This window comes from Ambystoma mexicanum, chromosome 8 (assembly GCF_040938575.1).
Source record: "Ambystoma mexicanum isolate Mex_15411 chromosome 8, UKY_AmexF1_1, whole genome shotgun sequence".
In the NCBI taxonomy this organism is placed as follows: domain Eukaryota; kingdom Metazoa; phylum Chordata; class Amphibia; order Caudata; family Ambystomatidae; genus Ambystoma; species Ambystoma mexicanum.
The window spans coordinates 1381199374-1381226830 of record NC_090929.1 but is presented as its reverse complement, the minus strand read 5'-3'; the positions used below and the strand labels follow the sequence as shown (position 1 = coordinate 1381226830).

General features: G+C 45.2%; 1 protein-coding gene across 12 annotated transcripts in view; it reads right to left on the bottom strand.

The window, feature by feature from the left end:
• Window positions 1–27457, bottom strand: part of UROS (uroporphyrinogen III synthase) — a 1119872-nt gene that overhangs the window by 136063 nt on the left and 956352 nt on the right. For all 12 annotated transcript variants that reach the window (XM_069611496.1, XM_069611501.1, XM_069611504.1 and 9 more), the window contains 2 exons: window positions 24436–24519; window positions 1905–1987 (listed from right to left, as the gene is read on the bottom strand). In XM_069611496.1, the coding sequence (XP_069467597.1) occupies window positions 1905–1987; window positions 24436–24519 (167 nt within the window). The remainder of the gene's footprint in view (window positions 1–1904; window positions 1988–24435; window positions 24520–27457) is intronic.

The following is a 27457-nucleotide window of genomic DNA, read 5'->3' as shown; positions in this document are numbered from 1 at the left end:
TTTGGGCTATTAAAGCGCCACATATAAGCGAAACTATTGCATTAGGGTACAGAAAGGGAGAAATGGCATAAAAGCCCAAACTTTTGGCATTGCGAATGCTCGTTTCAAGGTACGAAGGACTTTTATTATAAAAGTACCACGGGTAAATGAGTGTTACATTGTTAATGTGTTTGTTTAGATCTGTATGTGACTGTCTGCTTCCTGGTACCGTTTTAAACACACAAAGGCCTGAAGAAATAGTGTTGGAGGAGTTGCCCGAATAGGGTCTGTTTTGGCATGGTTTTATATCTCGGGAAGGCCTTTTTTGTGGGAATGTCTATAGAGTTGTCATGAGATTGCCAGACGCTCCTTGCCTTTTTACTGCAAGCGGTCTTCCCCTGAAGAGGGCACAGTTCCCCAGTCTCCTTCCACAGCTGTCCTTGCTTGTACAGTTTTAAACGTTCCTTCTACTTTCTTGCTGTAGATAATGTCAATAGAGGATTTTTTAAGCGGGGTCCAGAGATCATCTCAAAGAATCCTTTGCTTTGTTGGCCCAGGAGAATTTTGGATTGGCAAACACGTTTTGTACAGATTTTAATTGCACTAAAAGGATAGGCAGGGGGTAGTGCATTTTCTGTCAAGAAGACCAAGTGGTATAAAGCATCTTAACTACACATTAGGACTGAAAAGGATAATTACCAATTCCGGAAGACATTAAAGAAGGTGGTTTTGGGGGACTTAAAAATGTACTGGGGATTTTTCTAGTTGAGGATGTTCAAACAAACAATGTGTTTTCGGTTTTAAATACATAAATCAGTGGATGTCGGGACAGTCGGACTCTGGGCTTCCTAGCCTTATGGTTGTAGCCCCTGAGCTTCTATCTGGGGCTACAACCAAAAGACCAGGGGATAGACCCCCAGACTCCCTAGCAACGCCTCGGTTTGATACTAAAAACGATCCGTGCTGGAAGGTATAGCCGACCAGTTACAAATGTTTCCTTCTGGATCCCTTTGCGGGTATAGGGTGTTCTGGGACTTTACTGAAATGCTTCAGATGCCTTTTGGAACAGCTTCTTGGGGATTTTGGTTATGGGGTAACATTTTTCCTCGTTTTTGTGTGCAGGGGATATATAATCCAATGTTTCCAAAAAAGCATACACTTTCTTGTAGAAATCATTTGCAACTAGATAACGGCAATATTCCACTCATAACGGCAGAAAATGCGCCTGCAGAATTTGCAAATGTCAGTAAACAGGCTTTTTCCTTACGAGTCTGTAGATTGACGTTCTGCGTAGCACCCATAAAGTGGGTGGTGGTAACATGTTATTTACAGCACTTAAAAACGGTGATGTTTGGAGACACAAAACACAGATTATTGTGGTTACGACTTTAGAAATCGTTAATACAAGCAGCCTGTGGAGGAGTCCTTTTATTTATTTTGCACTTAAGAAGGCAACAGATAAGGAAGGGTGCGTACAATAAGTACTCTGTGTAAGGAGGGCCCTATCCCCACCTGACCGACTCCAAGGAGATGGGGTCACTTGCCTGCTTCTAAGCTCCTTCTGCGGGCCACCTGGTTCAACTCATTCCAAACCCACTTTCCGGCCTGCCGCTCGAGCTCTAATTGCTATTTGCTCGGATGCCGGCCTGCGCAGGGGGGAGAAACTCCCATTAGCAGCCGCGCTGCAACTCTCCCCTGCAGGTTCTGGCGGCCGGCAGTGGAGTGTGTCAAAGGAAAACACCCGCCTAACTAATGGCTCTGGCATTTATATGTCATCGCAACGGCTGATCAAAAGCGCCCCGGACACGCGCGCGCACCAGGCCCTGGTGGAGACGTGACACGGTTATACAATGTGTGAAACCGCTCTGGTTCTAGAATGGACTCCACACATGCGGCCCACATCTCCTAAAGCAAGAAGCATTTACCTGCGAGAAATACTTTTCCAGTGACTCTTGGATATTGGGATGCTGGCCGGTTTGATAAACAGTGACACATTCCAAACTAATATCTGCAGGAAGAGGGAAAAACATAAAAGACATTCATTATAATCGAGCATTGCGAATCGCGAAATTCCAATGCAAAACAATACACACAAGATACACATCACAACGAACACCCTCTTTACGCAATTTACCCGACAAGCTAAAATGAATTAGGAACCTGAAGACCTGATCTCTATCTAAACTGGGTTTTCATAAAAAATGTGATTCTGGGGGAAATCAATGTGTTCACTGTGACTCGAATTCTACCTATGTGATATGTCAATAGATGCAACCAGTGCTGGTCATTGGGCCGGCTCTCGGCGGATCCGAGATCCGGCACCAGATATGGAGCCGGATCTCGGGATCCGGCCAGAGTCAGCCGCCCAAGACCATGAACGCGCTGGAATAGTAAAAAAAAAAAAAAAAAACGCCCGCGATGGCAGCATTGCCTTTTTACCGCGGCTTTGGCACTGGTATGCAACGCACAATGCTCCCTACATGTACAACTGATTCCTTTCAGTTGTGCAAGTAGTGAGCATTGTGCATTATATACCAGTGCCAAAGCCGCGGTAAAAGGCAATGTTGCTGTCGCTGGGGGTTTTATTTATTTATTTATTATTTTTTTACGTATTTCATCATTGTTGGATTTCCACTAGGAACCCAGCCCCCTCTAGGCCACGCCCCTCAGCCCCGCCCCCTCCAAACTCTTCCCCACCCCGGCCCTTGTGTTGTGGGATCCCCCACCACATTTTTTCCATTTCCACCACTGGATGCAACAAACAACTCGGGCCGTCTAGTAGTGTCTGGTCACGTCCCTCCTCCTAGCTCTGTGGGTTTCGAATGGTTATGTAGCATGTACTATTACATTTTCTAGTTATCAATGTCTTATTTGGTCCTTATACGTGGTTTCATTAGCCCTCCATTTACACTGTAGGGCCAACCCTGGGAAGCTCGAGCCACTTTCCGAGACTTGGTTCTCATGCCGTGCGCCATCTCATCTGTGGTGCCAGGCATGGGTCAAACCAGCCTCAACATTTTGGGAAGTTTTTATAAGCGGGTGACGAGTGTGGCCATGAGTGCTGACCCAATATCCAATGCCCCTCCAAGTGCCTGAATGCCCACTATGAGTCCTGCCTTTGTGCACTCTGTCCTTGGTAATCCTCATAAAATGCCTCTGTATTCCAAGCTATACTCAAAATATTGAGGACTTAAGCAAAGCATATGGGTCAATGTTGACATGCTTCATGTGCTGGGAATCAGACAGCACCTTCTGGAGGTGATGCGAGGTGACACGTTCCAATATAGCAAGCGAACGTGTATAGCGGATGTGTGGCCTGCAGGTTACACACAGATGACTGCAGTATGATATAATATGACATTTATAACGCGCCTATACACAAGTGTTTCAGTAGATCCATTAATCCATCAAAGCCATCTTTCACCTACATTTAGAGGATATTGTTTCACACATCGATGCTAATCATAGGGAGGCGTGAGGCAGCTAAAAGAAGAGCTGTTAAGTCTTTGGCTTCATCTTGGGGATATGCGGATATGGAGCGGGCAGGCTTCCGTCCACTGCCACTGCACACGTTTGTGGCTGCTGCTGTTTAAACTTAAAACACTCTGCTCTCACGGGTGATATATTTGACAGGCCCATGTTGTAGCAGCCCTTTTCAATTGCTGTGCCAGGCTGAGCCACTTGGCAGAGTGCGGCCTCCAACCGCCTCAATTTGGGAGGGTATCAGCCAGCTTAGAGTGCCTACTGGTGGGGAGTGCAGTTCCGCTTCCGCGCCCATTCCCCCCCACAGCCTGTTTGGCTTTCTTGCGCCTGCTGGACACATTCGCCTTCTCTCACCTATAGCCTGCAGGGCCTCTGTTGTACTCTGCTGTGTCACCCCCACAAGATCTTTCACCGATATCCTCACTGAGTGTGCTTTCTGGATCTTTGACAAGGCAGGGGTGCTTTAAATTGAAGGGGAAACTTATCTACATTGACTGAAGATTACCAATATCGCCCTATTCGAGGGCAAAAAGGTCCATTGGAGGATTCAGTTGCTCATGTGGGGAAAGTGTCCCAGTGCCCAGGTAATGTATGCTTCTCTGAAAATAATGATTCAGGCATCTTCCATGAGCAGTCAGCTTCTACTAGAGTGGACATGTCTGTGCCATCCATAACAACGAGAGTGGTGCCAGAGTCAATGTGTACAGACCTAAGGGACTTGATCTCTAGCTACTGCCTTCTATCGCCTTATTATAAAATAGTGGATTTTCATCCAGCTAACATGCCTTCCTCCCTCCCTTTGGGCCAGTCTCTGGCGCAAACGCAGCCAAAACACTGAAAACACAGTGCAAAGGCCAACATTATATTATAAATACAAGAAGTATTGAAACAGGTCCTTAAGATGAAGAGATGAAGAGAGTGAGCATGGCCTGACGCTGCCCCCCATCCCCGCTATAGATAAATCTGGTGTATCTTTGCAATCCCCACAGGTTTTGAGCCTCTGGGTCTTCTGGCCCCTAGTTCAGTGCTCTTGGACAATTTTGTGTAACCTTTTTTTGACCCAACAAATATTAAACATCCACACATTCTGGAGTGGTGAATCTTCGAGGTGGTGGCCTCTTCTAGGAAACTCCTGGGAGAAACAGCCTATTCTGCCAGATAAAGTTGCCCGCCCCCCGATGTAGACCAGGCCATGGTTGCGTTCTTTCTCAAAAAAGGGAAAAATACCAAGAAGGCTATAGACAAAGTATTAAGGTCTTGTCAAGATAACCTTCTTGGTATTCTGCGTGCCCTCACCTAGAAGAACATATTACTTACCCCTGGTAATGTTCTTTCGACTGGATGTTCCTCCCACGTATTCCTCATCTTTGATATATTCCGATATCCTGCCTGCAGCTCGAAAACCTTTCTCAGCAGAGGGTGCAATGCGTCATCCTTGACCTGATGTCCTTCGATGGCCTCCGTCCTCCTTGAGTATGACATTGACGCTGGTATATGTGGCACACACCGCGCAAGTTACATCAGTTCGTATTTTTCCTCTCACCAGCACACCAGTCTTGAAGATGAGCGTTAACAGAGAGGAAGGTGTAAATAACGGAAACTCCATCTTGACAGGGGGGGCAGGTTGGGAGGGGCGATTACTAATACGTGGGAGGAACATACAGTCAAAAGAACATTACCTGGGGTAAGTAATTTGTTCTTCGAATGGATAGTATCCTCCCATGTATTCCTGATCTTTGATATTCTCCCACAGCAGTGTCTTGCAGGAGGTGGGAAAGAAGAGTTCAATTTTGATTTACGCTGTTTAAAACAGCCTTTCCAAATCTGGATTCCCAGCCCGAAAGGCAATTTAAACAGTAGTGTTTGACAAATGTATGCACAAAGAACTGGAATGTTTTGAATTAATCATAACGACAGGCACTGCTCTGGGCAACCGTCCAGACCATTGTTTTTCAGCCTGCCAAGCCAAGCAAATCAGGCTTGGTCCCACTACCAGGTGGCAGCATTGCAAATGTCCTGAAGTGGTACCCCTCTTTGGAGGGCTGAGGAAGCAGCAACACCACTAGTTGAGCGGGCCCTTACACCTTCAGGAACCTCTTTCCCAGCCAAGTTGTAACATTCAGATATACACAGTATAATCCACTGAGACAGCGTTTGTTTAGTAACCGCGTGTCCCATTCTATGGCCCGCGTAACCAACAAACAGCTGGTTGTCCAGTCTTGTTTTAGAAACCCTGTTAATATATGAGCTCAGCGCTCTTCTAGGGTCAAGCCTGCGTAACATCTCCTCCTCCTTAGATGGATGGGGAGGAGGGTAGAAAGCCGGTAAAACAATCTCTTGCATCAAATGAAATTCGGATACAATTTCTGGTAGAAAAGAAGGTCAAACCCTCAAAACTACCTTGACTTTATGGAAGCAAGTGTATTGTATTGAATTGTATTTTGTTATTTATATAGTGCTCTTTCCCCACTTGTGTGGCCTCAATGCGCTTTTCCTTGGTTGAACGCCCTTGGTGACCGTAGTCGATGTCGTTAGAGAGTTCTAGGGTTTAGTTTAGGAGATGCGTATGTGCATGTTGCCGTTCTAGGATTTAGGTGGCTGGCAAGGCTCGACTAAGCAGCCCGAGAGAGGTCAGACACATGGGTGGGTGCTATTGAGGGTTAGAGATAGAATGCTATTGTTTAGAGAGTTTATGTGGGTCAACTATACCAAGTTCCTTTCGGGTAGTGGTTGCTGTGTGCTAGTGATAGAGGTGTTGAGGTACGTCAGGTGTTTCAGTCTGGAAGGCTATGTATGTACTAGGCTGGATTTGCTTAGTCGTAGGCCTATTCTATCATGCATGGATGCTTGGCCGTGCCTGCTGCCTGTGTCCACGCTAGTGCTGCGAGCTATACGTACCGTAGATTCGAGAGTCTTGTGTATTGGGAGGGAGGCCTACACCTAACAGTGAGGTTTAAGAACAAGGCTAAGCTCAGCTATATTCGAGAGTCCTATATGGTGGGAGAGAGGCCTATACCTGACAATGCAATTGCGTACAAGGATAAACAAGTTAGAGCCTACACCAACAGTGCCATTTGAGTAGGGGGCTAAGAAGAGAATACTAGGGTAGCAAGTCCCGGGTGTCCCGCTGCAGTATGTTTCGTCATATGGTAAGCCTAGAGAGGCTGTGCCTAAATTGAGAAACCTCTATGGTCAGCAGGCGGCCCCGGTTTCGCGGTGCTGGGGGTCTCCATATAGAATGAGTAAACGGGGGGGCTACCCCTCGATTCGTGTAGGCGGAGGGGGGCCTAGGCATGAAAGGCCGTGGGTTACGGCCGATTGTACAGTAAGTATTCGTAATGTAACAGTCATCGAGGGCTTGTTGGACATAGCTTGGAGAATAGGGTTGTGGAGGGGATTGATAGTGGAGGGAGCTTCCCAAGGTGAGTGTTGCGGGTTGACAGAGGCAGTGAATAGTTAATGCTAGCTTGTGCTAGCCAGGGCCCATATCTCGTAATTGTTTCTCGTGTGGATTGGTGGACATGGTTTCGCGGTGAGTGTGAGGCGAGTGTAGCCACAGCGAAGGCTGATGGCTTAGCTCGGGTACTTGTAGGGTTGGAGTGTTGTTGGGGGTGGGATGTTGGTGGATCAGGAAAGCCACAACGAAAGCTGCTGGCTTACCTGGGGTTCTAGAAGTTCGTGTTGTTGAGCGGAGAGTGGTGGTGTGTCAGGTTAAACCGCTGCGAGAGCCGCCGGCCCCTGAGAAATGATCGAAAGCGGAGGAGATTATTAGTGGAGTATTCACAGGGTGTAGTGGCTTAGGATAGTATTGGGAAGAGCCAGGTTTTAAAAGCCTTCCTAAATTTCTGGTAGTTTTCGATGTTGCAAATGTGTAGGTGGATGGAATTCCAGATGATTGGCGCTTGGACGGAGAAGGAGGAGCCGCCAAGTCTTAAGGAGCTATGCGGTGGGATCACTAGGCGAAATGCATTGCGGGATCTGAGATTCCTGGAAGGTTGTTAAGGGACAATTTTTGTCTCGCAGGAATTCAGAGCCAGTGTTGTGGATTGCGCGATGGGTGATACACTTGGCTTTGAAGGTGGTGCGTCGAGCAATGGGGAGCCAGTGGAGGACTCTCAGTGTAGGGCTGATGTGTTCTCTGGCGGGAAGTTTAATGAGCATGTGTGCTGCTGCATTTTGGATTCTTTGGAGTTTCCGTAGTTGGGATGTGGGGGGCTCCTAGGTAGAGGCAGTTTGCATAGTCAAGGCGGGAGAGGATGATGGAGTGGATAGCCAAGAAGCGGTGGGGAAAGTGAGGTTGGGGAAAATCTGCCTGAGAATCCGTAGGTGAAAGAAACAGGTTTTGGATACGCTGGTGGTGTGTTGGGTGAGGGATAGATCTGAGTCAAATTCGCATCCAAGGTTTTTTTTACCACTTTTGAGGGTGCTGATGCTTGTCCTAGGGATTTGGGCCAAGGGATTGGTTGGGGGATGAGAGATGTTTTCCTGCAGAGTAGGATTTCACTTTTCCCAGGGTTGAGGATGAGGTTGGTCGTCATCCAGTGGTCAATATCTGAGAGGCACGATGGGAGGTCTGGGTTGCCAGATCCTTTGGTATTTGGGATTTTGAGGATGATCTGGGTATCATCCGCGTAGTTGTAGCAGGTAAGGTTGTATGAACGGATGATTGCGGGGATGGGTTGTATGTAGAAATTGAAGATTAGCAGTGACGTGGATGCTCCTTGGGGAAGACCTTTGCAAATTGGACGTGATATGGTTGTGAATTGGTCGAGGTGCATGATTTGCGACCAATTAGAGATGAAGGAAAAGATCCACGACAGGGCTGTGCTTTTGATTCCTAGTGTTTGTAGTATGTCTAAAGCTGCGGAAAGTTCTAGAAGGATGAGAACCGCGCAGCCTTCTGCGTCAGCTGTTCTTTTTAGGTCATCCCAGATGGAGACCAGGGAGGCTTCTGTTCCCCCCTAATGGTCTGAAACCTGATTCTGCTGGGTCTAGGAGGTTATTGGATTTGGCAAATTGGCCAAGCTGTTTGTAAGCCGCGCGGTCAATTAGTTTGGCAATATAATGCATATTGGAGATAGGTCGGTAGTTTTGGGGAAGAAGCGGATCAAGCGTCGGATTTCTGAGAATGGGTACTGGAAGTTCCAGAAGGAAGTCAGCGATTTCCCGTCAGAGCCTTTGGTTGACAGCAGCGAGCATAGCGTCTGCATTGGACTGACGAAGATGAAGTGAAGAGTTGGAATAGATTTTATTTCTGTATGCTTCCAGGATCTTCTCCTCCTTACCCAGGAGTGCAGAGGTTGATGTAGCCTTGGACGATTGTGGCTTGGAGTAGATTGAGGCTGTGGCGATCACCGAGGAGTGTGGCTGCGGATGTGCCGACAGCAAGAGTGGATCCCCTCCATCTGTCTGTACTTGCCGTTGAGCTGCCTATTGGTAGGCTGCACAGAATGAGGTTTAAGCCATCCTTTTTTGGCAAGTGCTACCACATCCTTTTGCACTGGACTCCCCATTCTAGCTGTGGGGCGTAGAGTGAAGACCCCCCACCTCTGGTTGTTCCACCTAAGGCTGTAGAAGCACCAAGTATTCGGCTAGGCCTTCAAGCCACTCATGAAAGGCTTTAGCCGACGAAGGTGTGTTGGGGTCCTCCTCGACATCCGTGTCCACCAATGTGTCCTGTTGGTCAGGTGCAGCTGGAGAGTGCTGGGAGCCGGGGCTGTGGTGTATTGACAGGAGCCGGCGGCTGCATCAGCTGCTGATACGGGGCTACCAAGACTGTTGGAGGCATAGAAGCCGGTGTAGTGGGAACTGGCGTGGGCAGCAGGGGCTGCATCAGAGCCAGAGGCACTGGAATCAAGGGCGGAGGGGCAATGGGTGCTAGCGGCAGAACCGGAGGGAGCATGTCCCTGATCACATCTTTGGGGATGCTGCCCATCTGCAGAGACCTCATAAGCGTCAGGAATTTTTCAAAAAACCTGTCCTCACAGGCCGGAGAAGTACTTGGTGGCGCGGGCATGGGCGTGGGGCCCCGAGGGTGCGGAGACCTGGGTTCACTCTGCCTTGCTGCATGCAGGGTGTATCTGCTCGGCGACGCGGAAGTGTATGCCGTAGGCCACATGCCTGGTGAAGACCCGTCCCACCTGGAAACTCGTTCCCCTACCTGGTCCCTGAAGGGGGATGGTGACGGGCAAGCTGCCATTTTGTCTGGCCCGGCGGCTATCTTGTCGGGCTGCAGGCCACATGCCTGTATTGTGGCGCTAGCTGCGCTGGGCCCAGCCTCTTCCAGGACTCTTGGCGGTGGAGGTTGAAGCCTACCCTGCACCTCAGGGCGGGGCCTGGTAGGCGGATTGCCCTCGGCTGTGTCGCTGGTAGTGCTGCATACTGGCACCCCCTCAGATATCTGTCCAGTACTAGGGCATAGCCCCTCAGGTGGAAACCCGGTAATAGAACCTTGCGGTCCCTCAGCGTAGTCACCGGTAGGATCTTGTGACCCCTCAGCCTGACGCCCGGTAGCTGAAGCAGCCTCGGTACTTACACTGGTACTAGAACCTGTTAGGTCCCTGCCGCTCAGGCGCTTCCGGGGGAAGGAGTCGCCTTTGCGGATCAATACAGTGCCCCTACCTTGGGCCTGGACTTGTGCTTGATGAAGTCCTTTAAATCCTGTGGAGGCGACCTTGTGAAGAGCTCCCTCCACCGAGGTAGCCTGTTCTTCAGAGCGTGTGGTGTGAGTGCGGCACACGCAGTACAACCCTCCCAGTCATGGTCGGGGCCAAGGCAGCGGAGGTGGAGAGTGTGGGGGTCGGACGTAGGGAAGAAACCCTCGCAGGCTGGACACCTCCTGAAGCCCACTGACGTGGACATGCACCGGGGAGGAGCGTGGCACCAGAGGACAGAGGTATCTGAATAAATACAAGAACAAAGAAGACAAAAGTAAATCTCTGGTGAAGAGCGCATGGAATTACTAGGATGGAGGCCTAACCCTAGAGCGCTGGTGAAAGCGGCCTGTTCCCTTCGACGTGGAAAAGTGGACTGGGGAGTGGCACCGGTGGGCGGAGTCAGGGGAACGCATGCTCCCAGGGCCGTGCCCCTGTGCACATCTAAATTTAAGGGGATGTTGATTTTTCTGGTGAAAAAGGTTCTGTCTCCCATCACTAGCGAGGGATGCCCATATAGTATGGAGGAAAAGGGACGGGACGAAGGAGTATGTAATGGTTCGAATGGAGAACCCATCAGGATGTCTCTACACCAGCTGCAAAATTTGTTCCAGCGGCAGCGGTATAGAGTTTAGTTGCTGGCCTTCTGGCCGAAAGCAACACCTCCATGACATCTTCTGGAAGGTCCCAATCTTTGTACTTCAACCTCTCAGAAAGTATGCATTGTTGGGGGCTGCCTAATGACCTGACTCAGAGATTTAGCTGCTGCCTTAAAGGACTGCAACTTCTCAAGGCTTTCGGCTGCCTTTGTCACAAGCCGTCAGGGGTGCCAAAATAAACTTCTGGTGAAGTATCCAGACCACTGCCTCCTTTAAGGTGTCCACACAGTCCCTCATCCTTGGTTCCTGGGATTTCAGCTCCTCTGGAACACCACGAGTGCCGTACTCCAAGCCGAAACCATAGTTAGGGCTTTCTTCCTCCACCTCCTCCTCATAAATAGAGGCCATAGACTTTAAAAAGTGTCTTTTTTCTTGAGGCTTATAAACCATTGACAGTTCCGAAAAAAAAGGGTGCTGAGGGCCTTGATCCCGATGACTTTGACGTCGATGAACTCGACTTCGATGCCTTTGGCAGTATTGAGTGGTGAGAGAAGGAGTATCCCTTCAAGGCGTCAAGGCCATGAGAGGTGCACGAGATGTCTTTGAGGTCTTCAATTGCTTTAAAGCCTTTGATGACCTGCTGTCAGCGGTTTTTATCAAACCCTGTCGGCCTTTGGCGCAATGGGGTCGGGAGTCTCTAACAATGTCTTCGAAGGGGCTGGCGTCACCGCCTTCTCAAACACTTCAAACATCTCCAGGCAGAATTTTTCCAGTTCTGCTTTACTAGCCCCCCTTCTTCAGAAAGCGTACCCGTTTCCCTTTGGCAAGGAATCCGTAGAGAACGATCTGGAGTGAGGACTCAATTTCCAAGATCTCCTTGAAGATAATGAAGAGTAATGACGAGATCTCGAACGCTTAGCGCGCTTACTTTGCCTCTTGATCCGGTGTGGAGATCTCTCTCTTGGGCTCTTCTCTTTGGATGATTATTTCGTGGGGGTTAACCGAAGACGACTTTGGGGAGGGTTTGCCCAAAGCAAGTTTCTCCTTCCTCTCCTGTAACGCTTTTGCAGTCATAGACTGGCACGAGCCACAATCATCAATGATGTGGCCCAACCCCAGGCACCAGAGACATGCCCGATGAGGATCAGTTATAGACATTCTTAGCCAAATACTCCCAACATCTCTTGAAGCCCTTTTTCAGGGTATGGGTGTGGGATGTTCTGGCCCACTAGGCTTTGCCCTGCAACATCACTGTGTGCTGCTTTCATCAGAAACAACAGGATGGCCGCCAAAAAGCTCTCCCCAAACAAAGGCATCTTCCCCCTGCTCTCGGCTCAGGAACTGTCATTGAGTTGTTAATGGAGGTGGGAGGAGATTTTGGCCTGTTGCTCTGAGGAGAGAAAAAAGACTCCCTTGATTGAAAAGATATGCAGATTCAACTGTCAACAGAAAACAACTGCCAGCAGGAAGAGAGCCTGGGAGTGCTCTGGGCCCAGCCAAACCTTGGGGGCGGGACCAGACAGATTTGTGTATCTTAGATCACAAGAAAATATCGTTTTTTGGAAAAGACTCATAGAAAACTGTGAACAATTTGTAAAAATCTGTAAATTAGAGGTTGTTAATATGAAAATGCTGCTCACCGTTTGAATCTATTCTGAACTCTGTGCAATGTTCAGAGACAGGACTACCGAAATTTGGATGTTGTAGCAATTGTGATAATGCTAGGAATATGAAAGTTTACAGGATTATGCCCAGATGTCATGCGCAGGTATGGACAAAAATGTGGACAGATCTGACACTGGCTACCCAACCAAAAGCGCGAACAACTGTCAAATTTGAACCAAAGCTCTCACTGACTTGGGACTCGGACGGATACATGCTATAATAAATCTGTAATGTGAATATGTATTATTAGCAAGTTGGTGATATTGTAAATATGATTTGTGTGAAAAATAGATTTACTGTACTGAAACAAAGGGGAGGTACTCCCTGGGTTGTAAAATACAGCATCACTATGACACTTGATTTCCTTCTCAAATCAGGAGAGGGGAAAGACTCTAACCAATAGGATTCGTAGAGGGTGTGCTTAGTATAATTCAGCCTACCCACCCCTTTGGGAAAGGAGAGTGTTTAGGACCTAGAGGGACACACAGATTCACCCATCAACTGACTTACTGGTGAAGTGCTCTGCAGGAGGAACCCAGATCCAAGACTCCAGAACACTGAACGCAGAAGGCCCAATTCTAAAGCTGAACCCTTCTCAGCTTGGCCTTTAAAATCTTGCAACCTGATTTTAACCTCAGACTTCCAAGGGGCACACCAAAAAATTGAACAGCCTGGCTTTGCTGTTTCTGCTTTCTTGCCAAGAACTCTTGCCAGAACCCGGAGATCCAAAACAGTAGAGCAGAGCTGTAGCCAGATATCTGTAACCCAGAACCAACCCGTCAGATCCAATCCAGAGGCGGTGCAGAGACCAGAGTGCCGTGCTGAGTGCAGAACCGGGTGCCTGAATCCTGTCCGGTGGGCTAGCAGAATTCCAGTCCAGAACCCTTTGACCAGATCCTGACGGGCCTATCCCAAACCATATTTGTGAGTATCTATAGCATAGAATTGTCCATAGCCAACCTCTTATCTTTAAGTAATCCTATCCAAACCATTCTATCATATCCAGAACTGCATTGTAGAATCTCTTTCTTGTTTTTCTGAATCTTTCCCTCATCCATATAGTCCTTTGTTAATTGCAGTGATAAATTCATCTTTGCGCTAATATATTTGCTGAAGAAAGACAAGTGTCTTGGTGGGCAAAAGTCAGAGCAGAGGCGCTGCTGTTCTGGTGGCTGTCCGTTGGGTATCTTGCATCTTCATAGCCTCCTCAGTGTAAAGAAAATCTGTTTGTAATTCAAAAGCGCATCTTTCATTTGAAAATCTTGACTCTTTGAGAAAAAAACGACCTCTACTAAAACCTTCATAACTTCCATACCATACATGCTAGAAATGAAATTGAAGCTAACATCCTCAGCTTTCCAACAAACCTAAAACCGCATTCCAACTCCTTATAGTTTTCCCGCAATCACGTTTCTCGCGCGCTGAAAAGTTTGCAGCGGATTTGCATTTGGCTCAATTTCATCACGTGTAAAACAGCTATTCTTGGCATCAGACTTCAGAATTCAGTTTCCAATCTGCTAGTTATTCAATCATCATTGCTAGTGTTTACTTGAAACCATACAAAGCGGCTCCCTCTATTTTTGAATCCAATTTAGAGAATTAAATTCATTTTTCAATGTTTTTCCCATTCATTCAAAACCACATTCAAAAGCATTTGACCTGTTTTGAAATCATTCCTGTTTCTCTCTGCTTGCTGGGGGGGAATTGGGATTGAAGCTGTATTGGTTGAGATTGTATATTCCTGAAACCTGTTTTGTCTCCTTCCATCTCTATATTGCATATTAGGGGGGATTGAGTAGTATCAGTGGGAAAGAGTGACATTGCATTTGAATGAACCCATATCAAGTATTATTCCATGCTGCATTATTTTACTTATCCATACACATTCTGATTAAAGAGATTGTTGATTGTAACATCACCCATTGGTGATTATTGGATAAATATTAAATAGTGTGATATATATCTTGTTCAAATTCATAAAAATAAATCTTAACTTTCCAAAACAGCCTGCTTCCTGGTTCCTTGAGGCCGGGGGGATTCAAAGAGAGGGGCGTGATATAAGGGTACATCATTCAGAAATAAAAGAACTTATAGACACAAATATATAATTAAGGGTTCCAGCTGTGCATCACACGCTAGGCATTGACTTAGGTGGAGTGCCAGGTTGAAATCACTTACAAGATGTAGACATTTTCAGAATGAACTCGCAAACGACGCAGTTACCAAACACGTTGGGGTGAAGAACCATTTCAACTAGCTGTGCGGAAAAACAGAACTTGTGCAACTGGCGCAGTGTGTGCCATATATACCGGCATCAACATCATACTCGAGGAGGACAGAGGGCCTCGAAGGACACAAGGTCAATGATGACGCACAGCACCTGTGCTGAGAAAAGTTTCTAAGCTGCAGGCAGGATATCGGAGTAAATGAAAGATGAGGTATACGTGGGAGGACACAATATATTTGAAATTTGAATTACTGTTGGACAGTGCCATTAATGTATCTATGCCCAACTTTACTACTTAAAGGGGATGGGTCCAGAGGTCAGTCGGCCTGCTCAGCATGGCAAATACAGCTTTAACACAGCAGAGAAAAGATTATCTCTACTCATGCGTACAGACTCTAAACTAATGGATTATGGCTTCCATGGATGCAGGACCCATGGAATATATCTCTTTGTGGACCGTTTTATTAGAGCCATGTTTTCATATGTGCATACTTTGAGAGAATTGGATAAGACCCAAACAAACTTGAGAACAGTGTTTGTTCCTAGTTTTTTTTAAACAAGGGCAGAGAGGCAGCACCCACTTCCTTACAGTCCTTACCAAGGTGCATTCTGCCCATACAGTTCGCTACTAGAGGCAGTCATCTACTCATTTCTCTTTTAGGGGAGGACAATCAACTTTCTTCCCACATAGTAGAGGTCCGTGGAGAGGCAAGTTCAGCAGAGGATCTAGATGGGTGTCCCCTTTTACAGGTGAGGAGGCCACGTTTAAACGTTTCTTCTCCAGGAAGGTTTGGCTAGCAGACTCAGCCTTTTCTCCCAAAATTGGTCAAATTTCACATCTGACCCATGGGTTCTCCTAACTGCACTACAATATCACAATTAACATCTTCCCCCAATCGTCCAATATCAGCTGGTTCCACCTATTCCCTTGGTGTTCCATACCAAAAGACAATCGTTTGTAGACTTGGAGCTTCAAGATCTCATAATGAATGGGGCATTGCTTCCAGGTATACAATGTGCAGTTCCCTTTTGTAGCAGATTATTTCTGTTTCCAAAAGAAGACGAGAGACACCTTCTGGTTATCAATCTGAGAGATTAAAATGACTTCTTAGTTCATCATCATTTCAAGATGGAGGGGATTCATCTGTTCAGAGACCCTATCCTGCCAGGGGTTTGGATAGTCAAGGTAGATTTGAAAGATGCTTAACTGGTGGTCACATTTCACATCGCAATCCGAAATCCCCCTAATGCCTTTAGCAAGACAGCATATGACATGCCGCCTTTCTCATACAATTTGTCTGCTCTCAGCTCCTTGGGGCTTTACCAAACAGCTCTGTCCGTTTATGGCTTATCTCAGAACCAGTTGCGAGAAACCATAGGGTGTCGCACCTGCTAGTCCTCTGAGACTTGTCATCCAGGTAACCAGGACACGGCCATCGCTTTTGAATCCAGTTCCTAGGGGTGGACCAGTGCTGGAGGATCACCTGTGCGAGGGGTCTTCAGTGAGTAGGGGTGAGGCAGCCGATGGTGAGACGCAGAATTCCCCCTTCTTAGTTCATCTGGCCCATCCTATTTTTTTGGATTCTCTGAGGTCCCAACCCCTCCCTTTTTACACAAACCCTAGGCCAAGGAAGAGGGTGACAGAGTAACCAGACTAATTCTCACACATCGTACTGGACATGTCCCGTTAATTGAGTCGGGCAAAGTCAGGCACTTGACTCTATGTGCATACACCGGATATCAATTAGTTGTCTTCACATAAATAAAAGGCAAAACCTACACTCTGAGCAAGGTGGAACACAAGTACGAGCTGGACTTACGGGGTGAAGGCAAACCTACTGGAGCAGAGCGACAGACCAAGGGACGATAGCAGCGGGTCGAAAACCCCAATAGTTCCCAACTGGAGGTAGTTGCCTCAGACAGGCCATGAAAGACATGTGGAGAAGGCCAGATCCCACATCAGAAGGCTGCATTGTGTTTCAAGGACGCCAGCGACCCTCCAGGGTGAACAGCAAAGTTGGGGAGGCGAGGACAAGCCTGTCGTACTAACCTTAACTCGTGAATTGGAAATCGTAAAACCAAGAAAGAACGCACACAGCCAGTGAGTTGGCAAGCGACCTGAGAGACCAGTGTGTGTTAAAGTTTGAAATAGCAACATTATATCGCAAGTGAAGGTTAGACGTATGTGGAGGAGATGCAAGGAAAGGCAGACCTGTGAATGAACATTGAAGTAAACAACAGCTGTAGAATTACCAATACTGAGTCACGGAGCGGTCCGAGTAGCCCACTCAAAAGTCCATGTGAAAGGTGCATTGTTTGTAACGATGAAGCAAATGAACTGCAAAAGTGAAGTAAGCAAATAAAGTCTTATAGAAGGGAAGAGTGAAAGTTGAACCTGAAACTTTGAGTCGAAGTGGTCCAGCGGAGGCCTGTAAAGAAAGTCCTGCATATTTGAAAGTCTTCGACATCTGAAAGTGGTCTGAGCCCGACTGAGGTGGGCACTAAGTGTAATAAGCTTGGGGAAGGGAGCCCCTTTGCAAGTTTTTGTTGAACATTGTTCTGAAGTGGTATGAGCCAAGCAGAGCTGGACCTATGTGAACTTTTGTTGTGAAAGGTCTGAGCCTGATAGAGGGGGACCCACGTGAACTGTGTTTTAAAGAGGTCTGAGCACGATAGAGGGGGACCTACGTGAACCTTTTGTTGAAACATTATTTTGAACTTAATGAAGAGAGACTTTAATGTGGAAGGCCAGGTGGGCCTCAATCCACGTTTTGGAACTGTTTATTGTGTTGAAAACTGAGCCAGAGTGTGTCATCCTGCCTACAGGGACCTTCTTACTCTGTGTGGTCCAACATGGGGAGGAGAGCTGGTTCAACCACATTCATTCTTTGGACCCCTGATTTTTCTTTTGCATACATTTCTCCTTTATACCCTTTTTGTACAAGAGATAGGGAAGGCATTAGGTTTTTGTTAGCATAGGCCATTTTGATTGTTTTATCGTATGATGGTCGAGACTACTCCCATCTTAGTTATCGGGCAGAGTAGGAGTTTTCCAACCCCCGAAACTTCAATAAAGTTTTTTTTACAAATTGTACCTATTGTGTCAGTGTCATACATGTGATACCATGCCTCCCCTACACAGTGCACTAAGGAGAATATTAGATTTGCATGACATGTGTGTTATGGTACACAAATCCAGCTCTCAAATTTAAAGGTAACAGTGACTCTCCTCAAAAAGCCTGGGGTTCGTTATAAACACCAAAAAGTCAGTACCAGAGCCTTCTCAATGAATCGAATTTCTGAACGTCGATATAGATTTTTGTCAATGTACACTTGTCCACCCACTTGTCCCCTTTCGAAGACAAGAATGAAGAGACTGTGATCTTTCTTTCATTAACACCCACTGGGCTAAAGAAACAGCTCCAACCTATTCCGCTTTTTCAAGAGTTTTGCACTGAAAGGGGCTTAGCTATTAACATTGGCAAAACAAAGTCTATGGCTTTCTCCAAAAGGAAAAAAAAAACGACACATTTGTAACCTAATGCTGGAGAAGGGCGCTTTTGAGCAAGTCAAGACATATGACTATTTATGAGTGGGAATTGCTAGCTCCTGCAAGTGGAACCATCATTTGGATAAAGCAGAAGCCTCACTCTAAAAGATACTGTGGGGCAATTGCAATATTTTTACATTAGCATGGCTATACTGCCAAAGGGTCATCATTGAAGGCATACAAACTTCAAGCTAGAGAGGTTACCTGTTATGGGGCTGATATCTGGGGTCACACTAATTCAGGAATATTCTGTGCGATTGGGAATAGCTTCCTAAAGAAAAGCTTGGGGATACCGAATAGTACGTCCACGTTGCTGGTGCATGAAGAATTGGGCTTGCCCCCCTTTAACCAGATTGTGGCTTTTAGATCAGTATTATACTGGCTCAGGTTGTGGAGTAGACCGGAATTGTGCAAATACAGATAGGCAGCTTTGGATGTCCATGGGCAGACAGGTGGGCGACACTGGCATGATGTGCACATGCCCAAAAGACCTTGCATGAAATTGGGCACTCTGATCTCTGGCTATATCCCGCAAGTATTACTAGCAAGAGATTGTTAAGATCGACTTTCGGTCAAAATGCAAGTTGGATCTGCTGTGCATGATTTCAAGTTGGTCATTGAGTGCCTACTGGAAGAACAATCTTATCATGGGCTATGAAGCATACCTGGACTCTATGAAACCAAGAGTCATGGGTACATTATATATTAAATTAAGGTTCGGTATTCTCCTGGTTCATTATAGATCGAACAAGTGGGATGACAGAGTAACACACAAATGCCAGCACTGTAGAAATAGGATCGAGACAGAAGAGCACTTTCTCCTAGCATGCCCAATGTATTTCAACTTTAGGAGAATGTGCTTGCAACAAGGTTTTTGTTATAGGGAATTGCTACTATAAATGAGGACATCATCTTTTGTAAAAGGACTAATGATTCAGTAAATGTATATGCAGTTGCAACCTTTTGCATAGATCATGGCTTAAAAGAGCAGCAGTAATGAGGTCTGTAAATGGAATAGCCTAAACCAATCAATTGATGACTGCTTGAGCTGTATTTTAGTGAGCTGCACTAACTATTATTTCCTGTTTTTATCATACTTTTTATTTGATTGGCTGATTGTTTTAACTGTATGGTTTCTAATTATGAGCATATTGGGGGCAGCATGGTCTATTATGTGTACTAAACAGTATCACATTGGCAAAAGATTAGTATTTGAGACATGCGCTAATATTCACTAAATACTAGCACTTTAAAATTATCGCTGTTGCTACTGGATGGTGTTTTCCAATGGTACTTTATTTTATATGTTCACAAGAAGATGTAGTCCTTTGATAATTATGGACTCGACTCCTAATGATTCAGAATACATTTTCTTTTGGTGGGAATCAACAGGATTGTATCCTGCAACTTTGAATCATAATTTGTATTATATATATTTTGTAGAAATCCTTTCAATGTTTTAATAGTGTACCTTTGTGTTTTGATTTTGACACTTTTGTGGCATTGAAATAAAGTATTTGCAAAGAAGGGACTACATCATGAGGACAGTACAATTTTAAAGAAAAACGTCTTCTCTCGAAGACTTCTGGCTCGGGTGGTAGTGATGCTTTCCATCTTTACTTGGGTGACGTTTCATACCCTCTTGCATTACAGAGCTCTCCAGGGATATAATGCAAAACACCTCCAAAAGAACGTTTCCTATTCTCAGCTGAGTCAATTGTCCCCAGGTGCCAGAGCATATTTACTTTGGTGGCTCTAACACATGAAAGCTTGTAGCAGAAGGGCAATCTTCAGTCCCACTCTCTACATAGTTTTAGAGTTAGATGTGGGCAACCTACGGTGGGGCATGAGGAGAGGGAACATCTCCACAGGAGGGAAATGGTCTCAGAAAGAGATATCATCACATACACTGTTTGAGGTTTTTGCAGCCTCTTTTGCTCTTAGGAGTCTGGTGAAGAACCAAACAAATGGTGTCCTTTGAATGGACAATATATCAGCAGTCAATAGCATAAGGGGAATGAAGCCGTAAGATTTGGAGAATCTAGCAAAAGGAATTTGGAAATGTTGTCCTCACAGAGTTATAACTCTATATGCAAAATACCTTCCATGGTTGACCCATAGTGATGCAGATTGGACATTCAGGTACATTCAGGACAGAAGCAATTGGAAGCTAGATAACACCTTGTTTGCCCTCCTCTAATCCCTCTGATGGCCCATGGACAAGTATCTCTTTGCCTCTCGCTACAACTGTCAGGTTGCCCTATTCTTCAGCTGCTGACCGGATCTGGCCGGATGTGCTGATAGAAGTGTTGCATTCCTACTGGACCTAGTTTAAAAGGCTATGCTTTTCCTCCTTCTCTAGAATATCGAGAGGTCTGGTAAAAGTCTGAAGGCAACAAGCGTCCATAGTACTTCTCATTGCATTTTTGCCATTTAAAGTCTGGCTCCTGTTCCTCCTGGAACTGGCTGTAGACATCCCCAGACTAACGGACCCAGGGAGCTATTCGCATACATAGTGCTTCAAGACCACCACTCATTAGTTTCTCCAAAGATTTAAGCAAGTCTTAGTCTTTTTAAGGCCGTTTGTATGACACCACCCAAGTCTTCAAGGAATCATGGGCCAAGTTCACTCAATCCTCCTACTCTTCAGGGTGGACACAGGGAGTAGGGTTGTGCATGTAGAGGGGTCTCTGGATTTTTTAAATTTAAATAGGGTAAAGTCTACAGAAACATTATTGGGTTCTGATCAGCTATCTCTGCGTGTTATGGTGAATCAGTGGACACGCCTTTCCTCATATAAAAAGCATTGCGCTCCCTTAACATCAAGATACCATCTAAGGATAAGTATTTTACGTTTTGGGATATTAATGTTATATTTCATTTAATTCAATGCAAGACCGACAAAGATGATGTCTCTGCACAGCTTCTCACTGCATGATTATGCCTTGTGTCCAATAATTGTGCTTCTGATGTTAAAGATTCCGATGTGAATACGTTTTCTCTTCCTGGAGAAGTGATATTATTTATCACAAGCAGAACTAAATGTACTATCACTTTGGTTTCTGAATCTTCTTTCCCTGGGGTTCAGAAACTTTTCGAGGTGCATTGTTTACAATGTTATGAAAATAAAACTAAAGACCTTCAACCACTTTCCACCTCTCAGCTGTTCATTTCCTTTCAAAACCTTAGTCTCCTCCGCTGCCCTAGTTCATTAAGTGATGAAAGAATGGCTGGAAGAAATTCCTCATGCAGATATTCAAACGTTTTATCTTGAGCGTGTTAAGCATGTGGCTAATGTTTTGCAAGGGCTTTGAACTTCCATAATCAGAACCCTCTGGTCTTGATATAGAATGGCTCAACCATTCTTACTAGAGCTTACTAACGTGAGTGAGGGGTTTAGGTTCTATGAAGAGGATGGAGGACTAATTTGGATGGAACTGTCGTTGATTGGCTGTTTAAGGACCATGAGCGGACCGCAATGTTGCATTTGTGGAAAGTACTGTTTTCAACTTACTGTATACAAACAAATGTTCTTGTTAATCCAAGTTATTTGAAGAAAAATGTCTTTGCTGCGTGTTGAACCTAAAGAAGTGGTAAATGCATAACACTTGCCTCCCTTGTCTCTTAATAAAACATAACCTCCCACTAACAATAGTGATGGGGATTAGCCATTGTGTCATTAAAGTACACACCAAACCAAAGACATGCTTCTGAAAAGTGGCTTCCTAGCACTTCGGCATAGTATAGCACTAGAACACTGTACCTCCATCCACAATTCTCCCAAAGAGTAGGCTTCAGGTGAACTGACTTTATGCCTTTGTAGATCTCCATTTAACCTTGCTGTACTCTTTTAACAGATATGGTGATGGTAGCTTTGAAATAGATATTTGGAAGAACCTAGACAATGCAGATAGCTCACAGAGAAGCTAAGAAGCTTCATCCAAGAGGGACCAATGTCTCTCACAATGCCATAGCCATCATGACTGAGCCTCTTGCTGCCCTCCAGAACCTAAATGGTAGACAAGTTCAGACCATTGATTTTAGGGCCAGTTTTTGGAGTTTTGCCACCATAGGCGAAGTGATATTTTGCCAACCCTTGGATAGGAAGTGGGCCACTTTGATGTTTGTAGTATGGGCAATTTCTGCCACCATGATGGATGCCACATAAGCAGCTAACTAGTATGGTATTGTTATGGTGCAGACTCCGATTGCTGTCAGAGGAGCCACAACCTACATCCCATTCTAATTTAAGAGGGTTCTTAGTTCCATCTAACTGGTCCATCTTTGGAACTTAGCTGTTCCTTGCTAGTGTCTAAAATGAAGGGCTTTATGCTACCTTCAGTTTGTCATTGGCAAAGTTGACATGGTGATCTCTGCTATGCACGGCGAGGTTAAGGAGGCTCACCATGCCTATGGAAAAGTCAAAATCGAGGGGTTTCACACAACGCTCAAAACTGGCTCCTAATGTTTGCAGACTGGGTTACTGAAGCCTAGCCTTCATTTGTTAGCTGGCCATACTGTGACCACAGTCCCTCATTTTAGGGCTTGATCCACACCAATAGGGCATTTCGCTGGTCAGTCTCCTTCAAACTCCACTTAAAAACATTGTTAAACCAATCAAACCGTCACCTTGACACCTTCCACCTGAAGGACACGTAGTTCAAAGTGGCCGCAAGGTCACACTTTTGAGCTAACTGCCCAGTATATCGAAAAACATTTTAAATAATCAGCTCACTTTTTGGTGTGACCATATATACAATGAATCACTAAAATACGCTACAATATTTCCCTCAGCACAATGCTCCACTATACGATAGGAAGGGGAGGGTGAAATGGAAAATAATAAACTGGCCAAGCCGAGGGCATATTGCTTTCATAGTATTATCAAGCACATTTTGTGATTCTTTTTTTGTTGGTCAGGAATTTTCTTCTTGCCCTGATATATAAACTACTCATATAGTCTGCCTTGCAGTTCTCAACTAAATTTAAAGGGATTGTCAAGACGGAAAGAAAATGCGTGTTAGCTACTGTCACACATAGGTAACATGATGACCATACATCATTAAATACATATTTGGAAACAACATACCAGTATCACATTTTAATCAACATACCAATACTACATTTTAAACAAAACATTTTCAGGGTAGGGGGGTTGATTATTCTGTTACTGATTTTATTTTACACGTGAAGCATAAATTCCAAACACTGGATGAATTCCAAACACTAAAGAGAAACAAGCCTATCCGTCGGAAATGCACGGTAACCACGGATGGCAAAACAGAAGCCAATGTTTGGTTCTGCAAGTACTGCCCTAGAGAATCAAATCCACCTCGTGTTTTCTAGAGGGCTGCACAAAATAAAATGTAATACAGTGGGGGCTCATTACGAGTTGGGCGGAATTACGGCAGATTTACTGCCCAACGGAATTACCGTTACCGCCACTTGGTCGGGCAGAATTACCGTCAGATTACAAGTGGCTGTGGTGGAGTTAATCCACATTTTTTGAGAGTCCATTGTACTCTGTGGCATTTTTGAGGAATTATTGCTGCAGTAATTCAAACGATTCTGCCAATTTTCAGCAGAAAGTGGGAGGATGTAACCCCAGCATGATGCTAGAGGTAAATCCCCCACTCCAGGGGCATACTTATAGTATGGTGGAGCGGAAAATGTGGCTGTGATTCTGTTACCACCAATTCTTTCCTGCACCGCCATATTCGTAATAAGCCCCTGTGACACTAAACTGGGTTTGTTAAAATGGTAACATAGACATCAGTTTCCCTGAAAATGTGGTGTGGCTGTTGCGTCTGAGGACTGAAATTGGAGACCTATACAGTATGTCAATACCCAACTCTAAAAACAGAAATACAACAGTTAAACATCACCATAAACTACCCGCAAAGGCATTTACAAGGCTGTGCCACACCTCACTTTTCCCCTTTAAGTTTGTGAGAAATCTTTTCCATAGCTGCCCAGAAGCCATATCATGTAACCTACCCCCACTGCTCTCACAAACGTAATTGTAATGCATTATTAAAGGTGAGATAATGGCAGCTTCTTGCATCGGGCCCCGCTGTTGATCTGTGCCAAGCATTGTACAGGGCCAAGCAAGGCTCCGGCCTACTATTTCTTTCATGAGAAAAATTCATGCCTTCTTGAAGCTCTTGAGTTTTTCACAGTAACTAAACTCCCCAAGGCAGAGGAACCCACAGAAAAATGTCTGATGGAATAAGATGTGTGAGGAAGAAGGGGTGGAAATAGCCCCCAAAGCATACATACTCTTTGCTCGTAGTATTTTGGGAAGCACTTCTCGTTTGATGGATCCACAAGGGAACAGAAGAGGCGAGGACTCAGGAGATTCTTCTGAAAAACAAACACAAATCTTCAAATAAATGGCTACATTTTTCGTGACTGATGGTATGAAGCCATTTGGAAGGACACTGGAAAGAAGCGTAATTTTCGTCTAGCTTGCATGTGAAATACTCCTGCAGGTTTGTAAGTTCTGCACACATTCATCATCCAAGGAGGCGCCAGCTATTTAAGCATGCATAACTGAAACTGAATCTCGTAATTCCATTACATGGTGCGAAGGCATCCTCTTAATGGATCTGGCCGACAGAAAAATACAATTAGAACAGTCACAAACTAGAACAAGGAGCAGCAGCACTGCTAAATGATACATCTGACCCAAAGTGACAGGCACTGCGAACATTCCAAAAACAATGGCTGGGTTGTCAGCAAAACATAACATTTAAAGCAACAATAGAGGTTTCTATTAACTTCACTCCAAAGCTCATTTAAACGGTTCTAAATTATTATAAGAAATTAAATAACGTTGTGGTAATTTACTACGTTGTCATTACTTCGAATTTTTAAAAAAAAACATTTTTATGGGAGGGGTTCACTCTCATGCACCCCTGCCCCCTATAGAACCTTAACTCTTAATTACATCTACACAATTACTTCTCCAGGAAGTAATTAGAAGTAATGACAACACAGTAAATTACCAAGAATAACTATGTGTTCTTTTCGGAAAATCGGGAGACTGATAAAGGAGGGGGGAGTGGAGATCATCACCAAAGAAGAGTTACATCTCTACGAAACTCCTCTCACCTGCCCACGGTGTGAGACGGTGTGAGATTATCCATCTCAAATGTACACCCACGCACTCCTCGCGTATTAACATTATACTTGTGTACGTACAATTTGAATGAGGAGCTTACCCAAACATTATTACCACTTAATAAACCAGGCAGTGCTGGGTGATTTAAATCGGTGGCTTGGAGACACCCTAGACCCTGAAACAATCAACCTAGAAATTAGCTTAAATAATTGTGATCTCAATGTATTAAATCAGGAACCCACTCAGAGCAAGGGCAACATCTTGGATTGGGTGATTTAGTAAGAATTTAAACATTAGAATTACAGGAACCAAGCTATGTATCTGGTCCCACCATTCTTTTGTCGAATTTCATACCCACCCCCAGTGTCTAAAAAAGCAACCTAAGTCCAGAGTACACATTTTTAAAAAATCACTCCATCCGATCTCACGATATGGAGTACTCAGCTCCACAGATAGCGACTGCCTGTATTCCTTGGCAGCCACCTTTAAGCTGCATATGACCCACATGCTTGACCGACTTGCATCTATTAAAACAATCACAGTAAGAGACAGGACCTCACGTAACGGCTGATTCACATCTGCACTTGAGGAACTTAAAAATAAAAGAGACAAGCTGAACATGCTTGGTCTAAACCCAAATCAGATCAGAAAGCAATTTGGAAGGCCTTGACTAAATATTATAAAAAGGCGGTCCCTGACACCAAGAAAATTTTTCTAGACCAACAAATAGTAATTGCCAAAAATTGCCCCAAAAAACTTTTCAAAATGTTGAAAACACTTGCAAAGCATACAATTCAGCCTTAGGCCTTCTTGCCAACCAAAGAAGATTGCTCAAAGGTACAGGTCGCTTTCTCTGATAAAATCTTAGCCATACAGGAGAAAATCAAAACACACGCCCAGATCAACCCCAAAAAGGCCCCAGGTTGCTCACCTCAGACCGTCACCACGCCAGAGAAACTGGACCAGGTAGCAGACCATCTAACCTTTTCCTTTAAAGCCGTCACTACACTTGAACTAACGGAAGCCCTTGCTACCATGCTTCCGACCTCCTGCCCTGGGGAAGTGCTATTTTCAAAGATCATCCTTGATCATAAACTATTTTTTATCCCTTTCTTCACCTGCTTTGTCAAATCTTTCTTTAAGCACAATATTGTTCCTGATTGCATCAAAAAAGTTACTGTCACAACACTAGTTAAGAAGGCAGGGCTCAGTCTCGAAGTCCCCTCTAACCTCATACCGATCACCAACTCTTTTTCTCTTCTCAGGATAGTCAACAAAATCGCTACTAGACAGTTTCAAGATTTCTTGGACAAACATTCCATTCCCCATCCTAGACAATCCGGTTTCAGGGCTCACCACAGCACAGACAGTGCTCTGCTGGACCTTCAAACTAACATGCTCGACATGGTTGATAAACATCAATGGGGTTTGTTGATGCTGTTGGATTTATCCACAGCGTTTGATTTATTAGACCACAATATCCTGCTTGGTACACTTCAAAAGGGCCGGCAGATGCTCTCACCAAGCATTATCATGGTTTCACTCCTTGTCCAGCAAGAGTCTCTGCAGTACACTGGGGCGGTTTCAGCTCAGACACTGCTGCCCTCTGTTATGGAGTCCCTCAGGGAGCTTGTCTGTCCCCAGCCCTTTTTAACATATATATCAAGCCACTGTGTGATAAATTGGATGAGGCTAATATTTTATTTTCTAACTACGCTGATGACACTCAACTCTTGCACACCCTGAATGGCAACTATGACTCTGACTCTACCAAACATTACAGGATCTTCCACAAGATCAAACAGTGGATGACAACCCACCAGATGTACATAAACAACTAAGACCGAGCTCCTACCCTTTGGCCCACAACAAGCTAGATCTAAATTACCATGTTAAGCTCACTTTGAGGTTGATGGCTGCCTCATCCCGACACTTGGCAAGGTCAAAACTCTGGGTCCTTACCTGGATTCCTCACTGAGCTCTGAATCATTAGTAAACAACTAAATGAAAACCACGTACTATCATCTGAACCTGCTTAGGCAAATCAAGCCCTTCATTTCCGAATAGAACTGTGAAACCCTAGCCAGAGCAACTATCCTTTCTCGACTTGATTACTGCAAAGCGCTCTTAGGTGGCGCCTCAAAAGGCAATATCACCAAGTTATAGAAAATCCCAAAT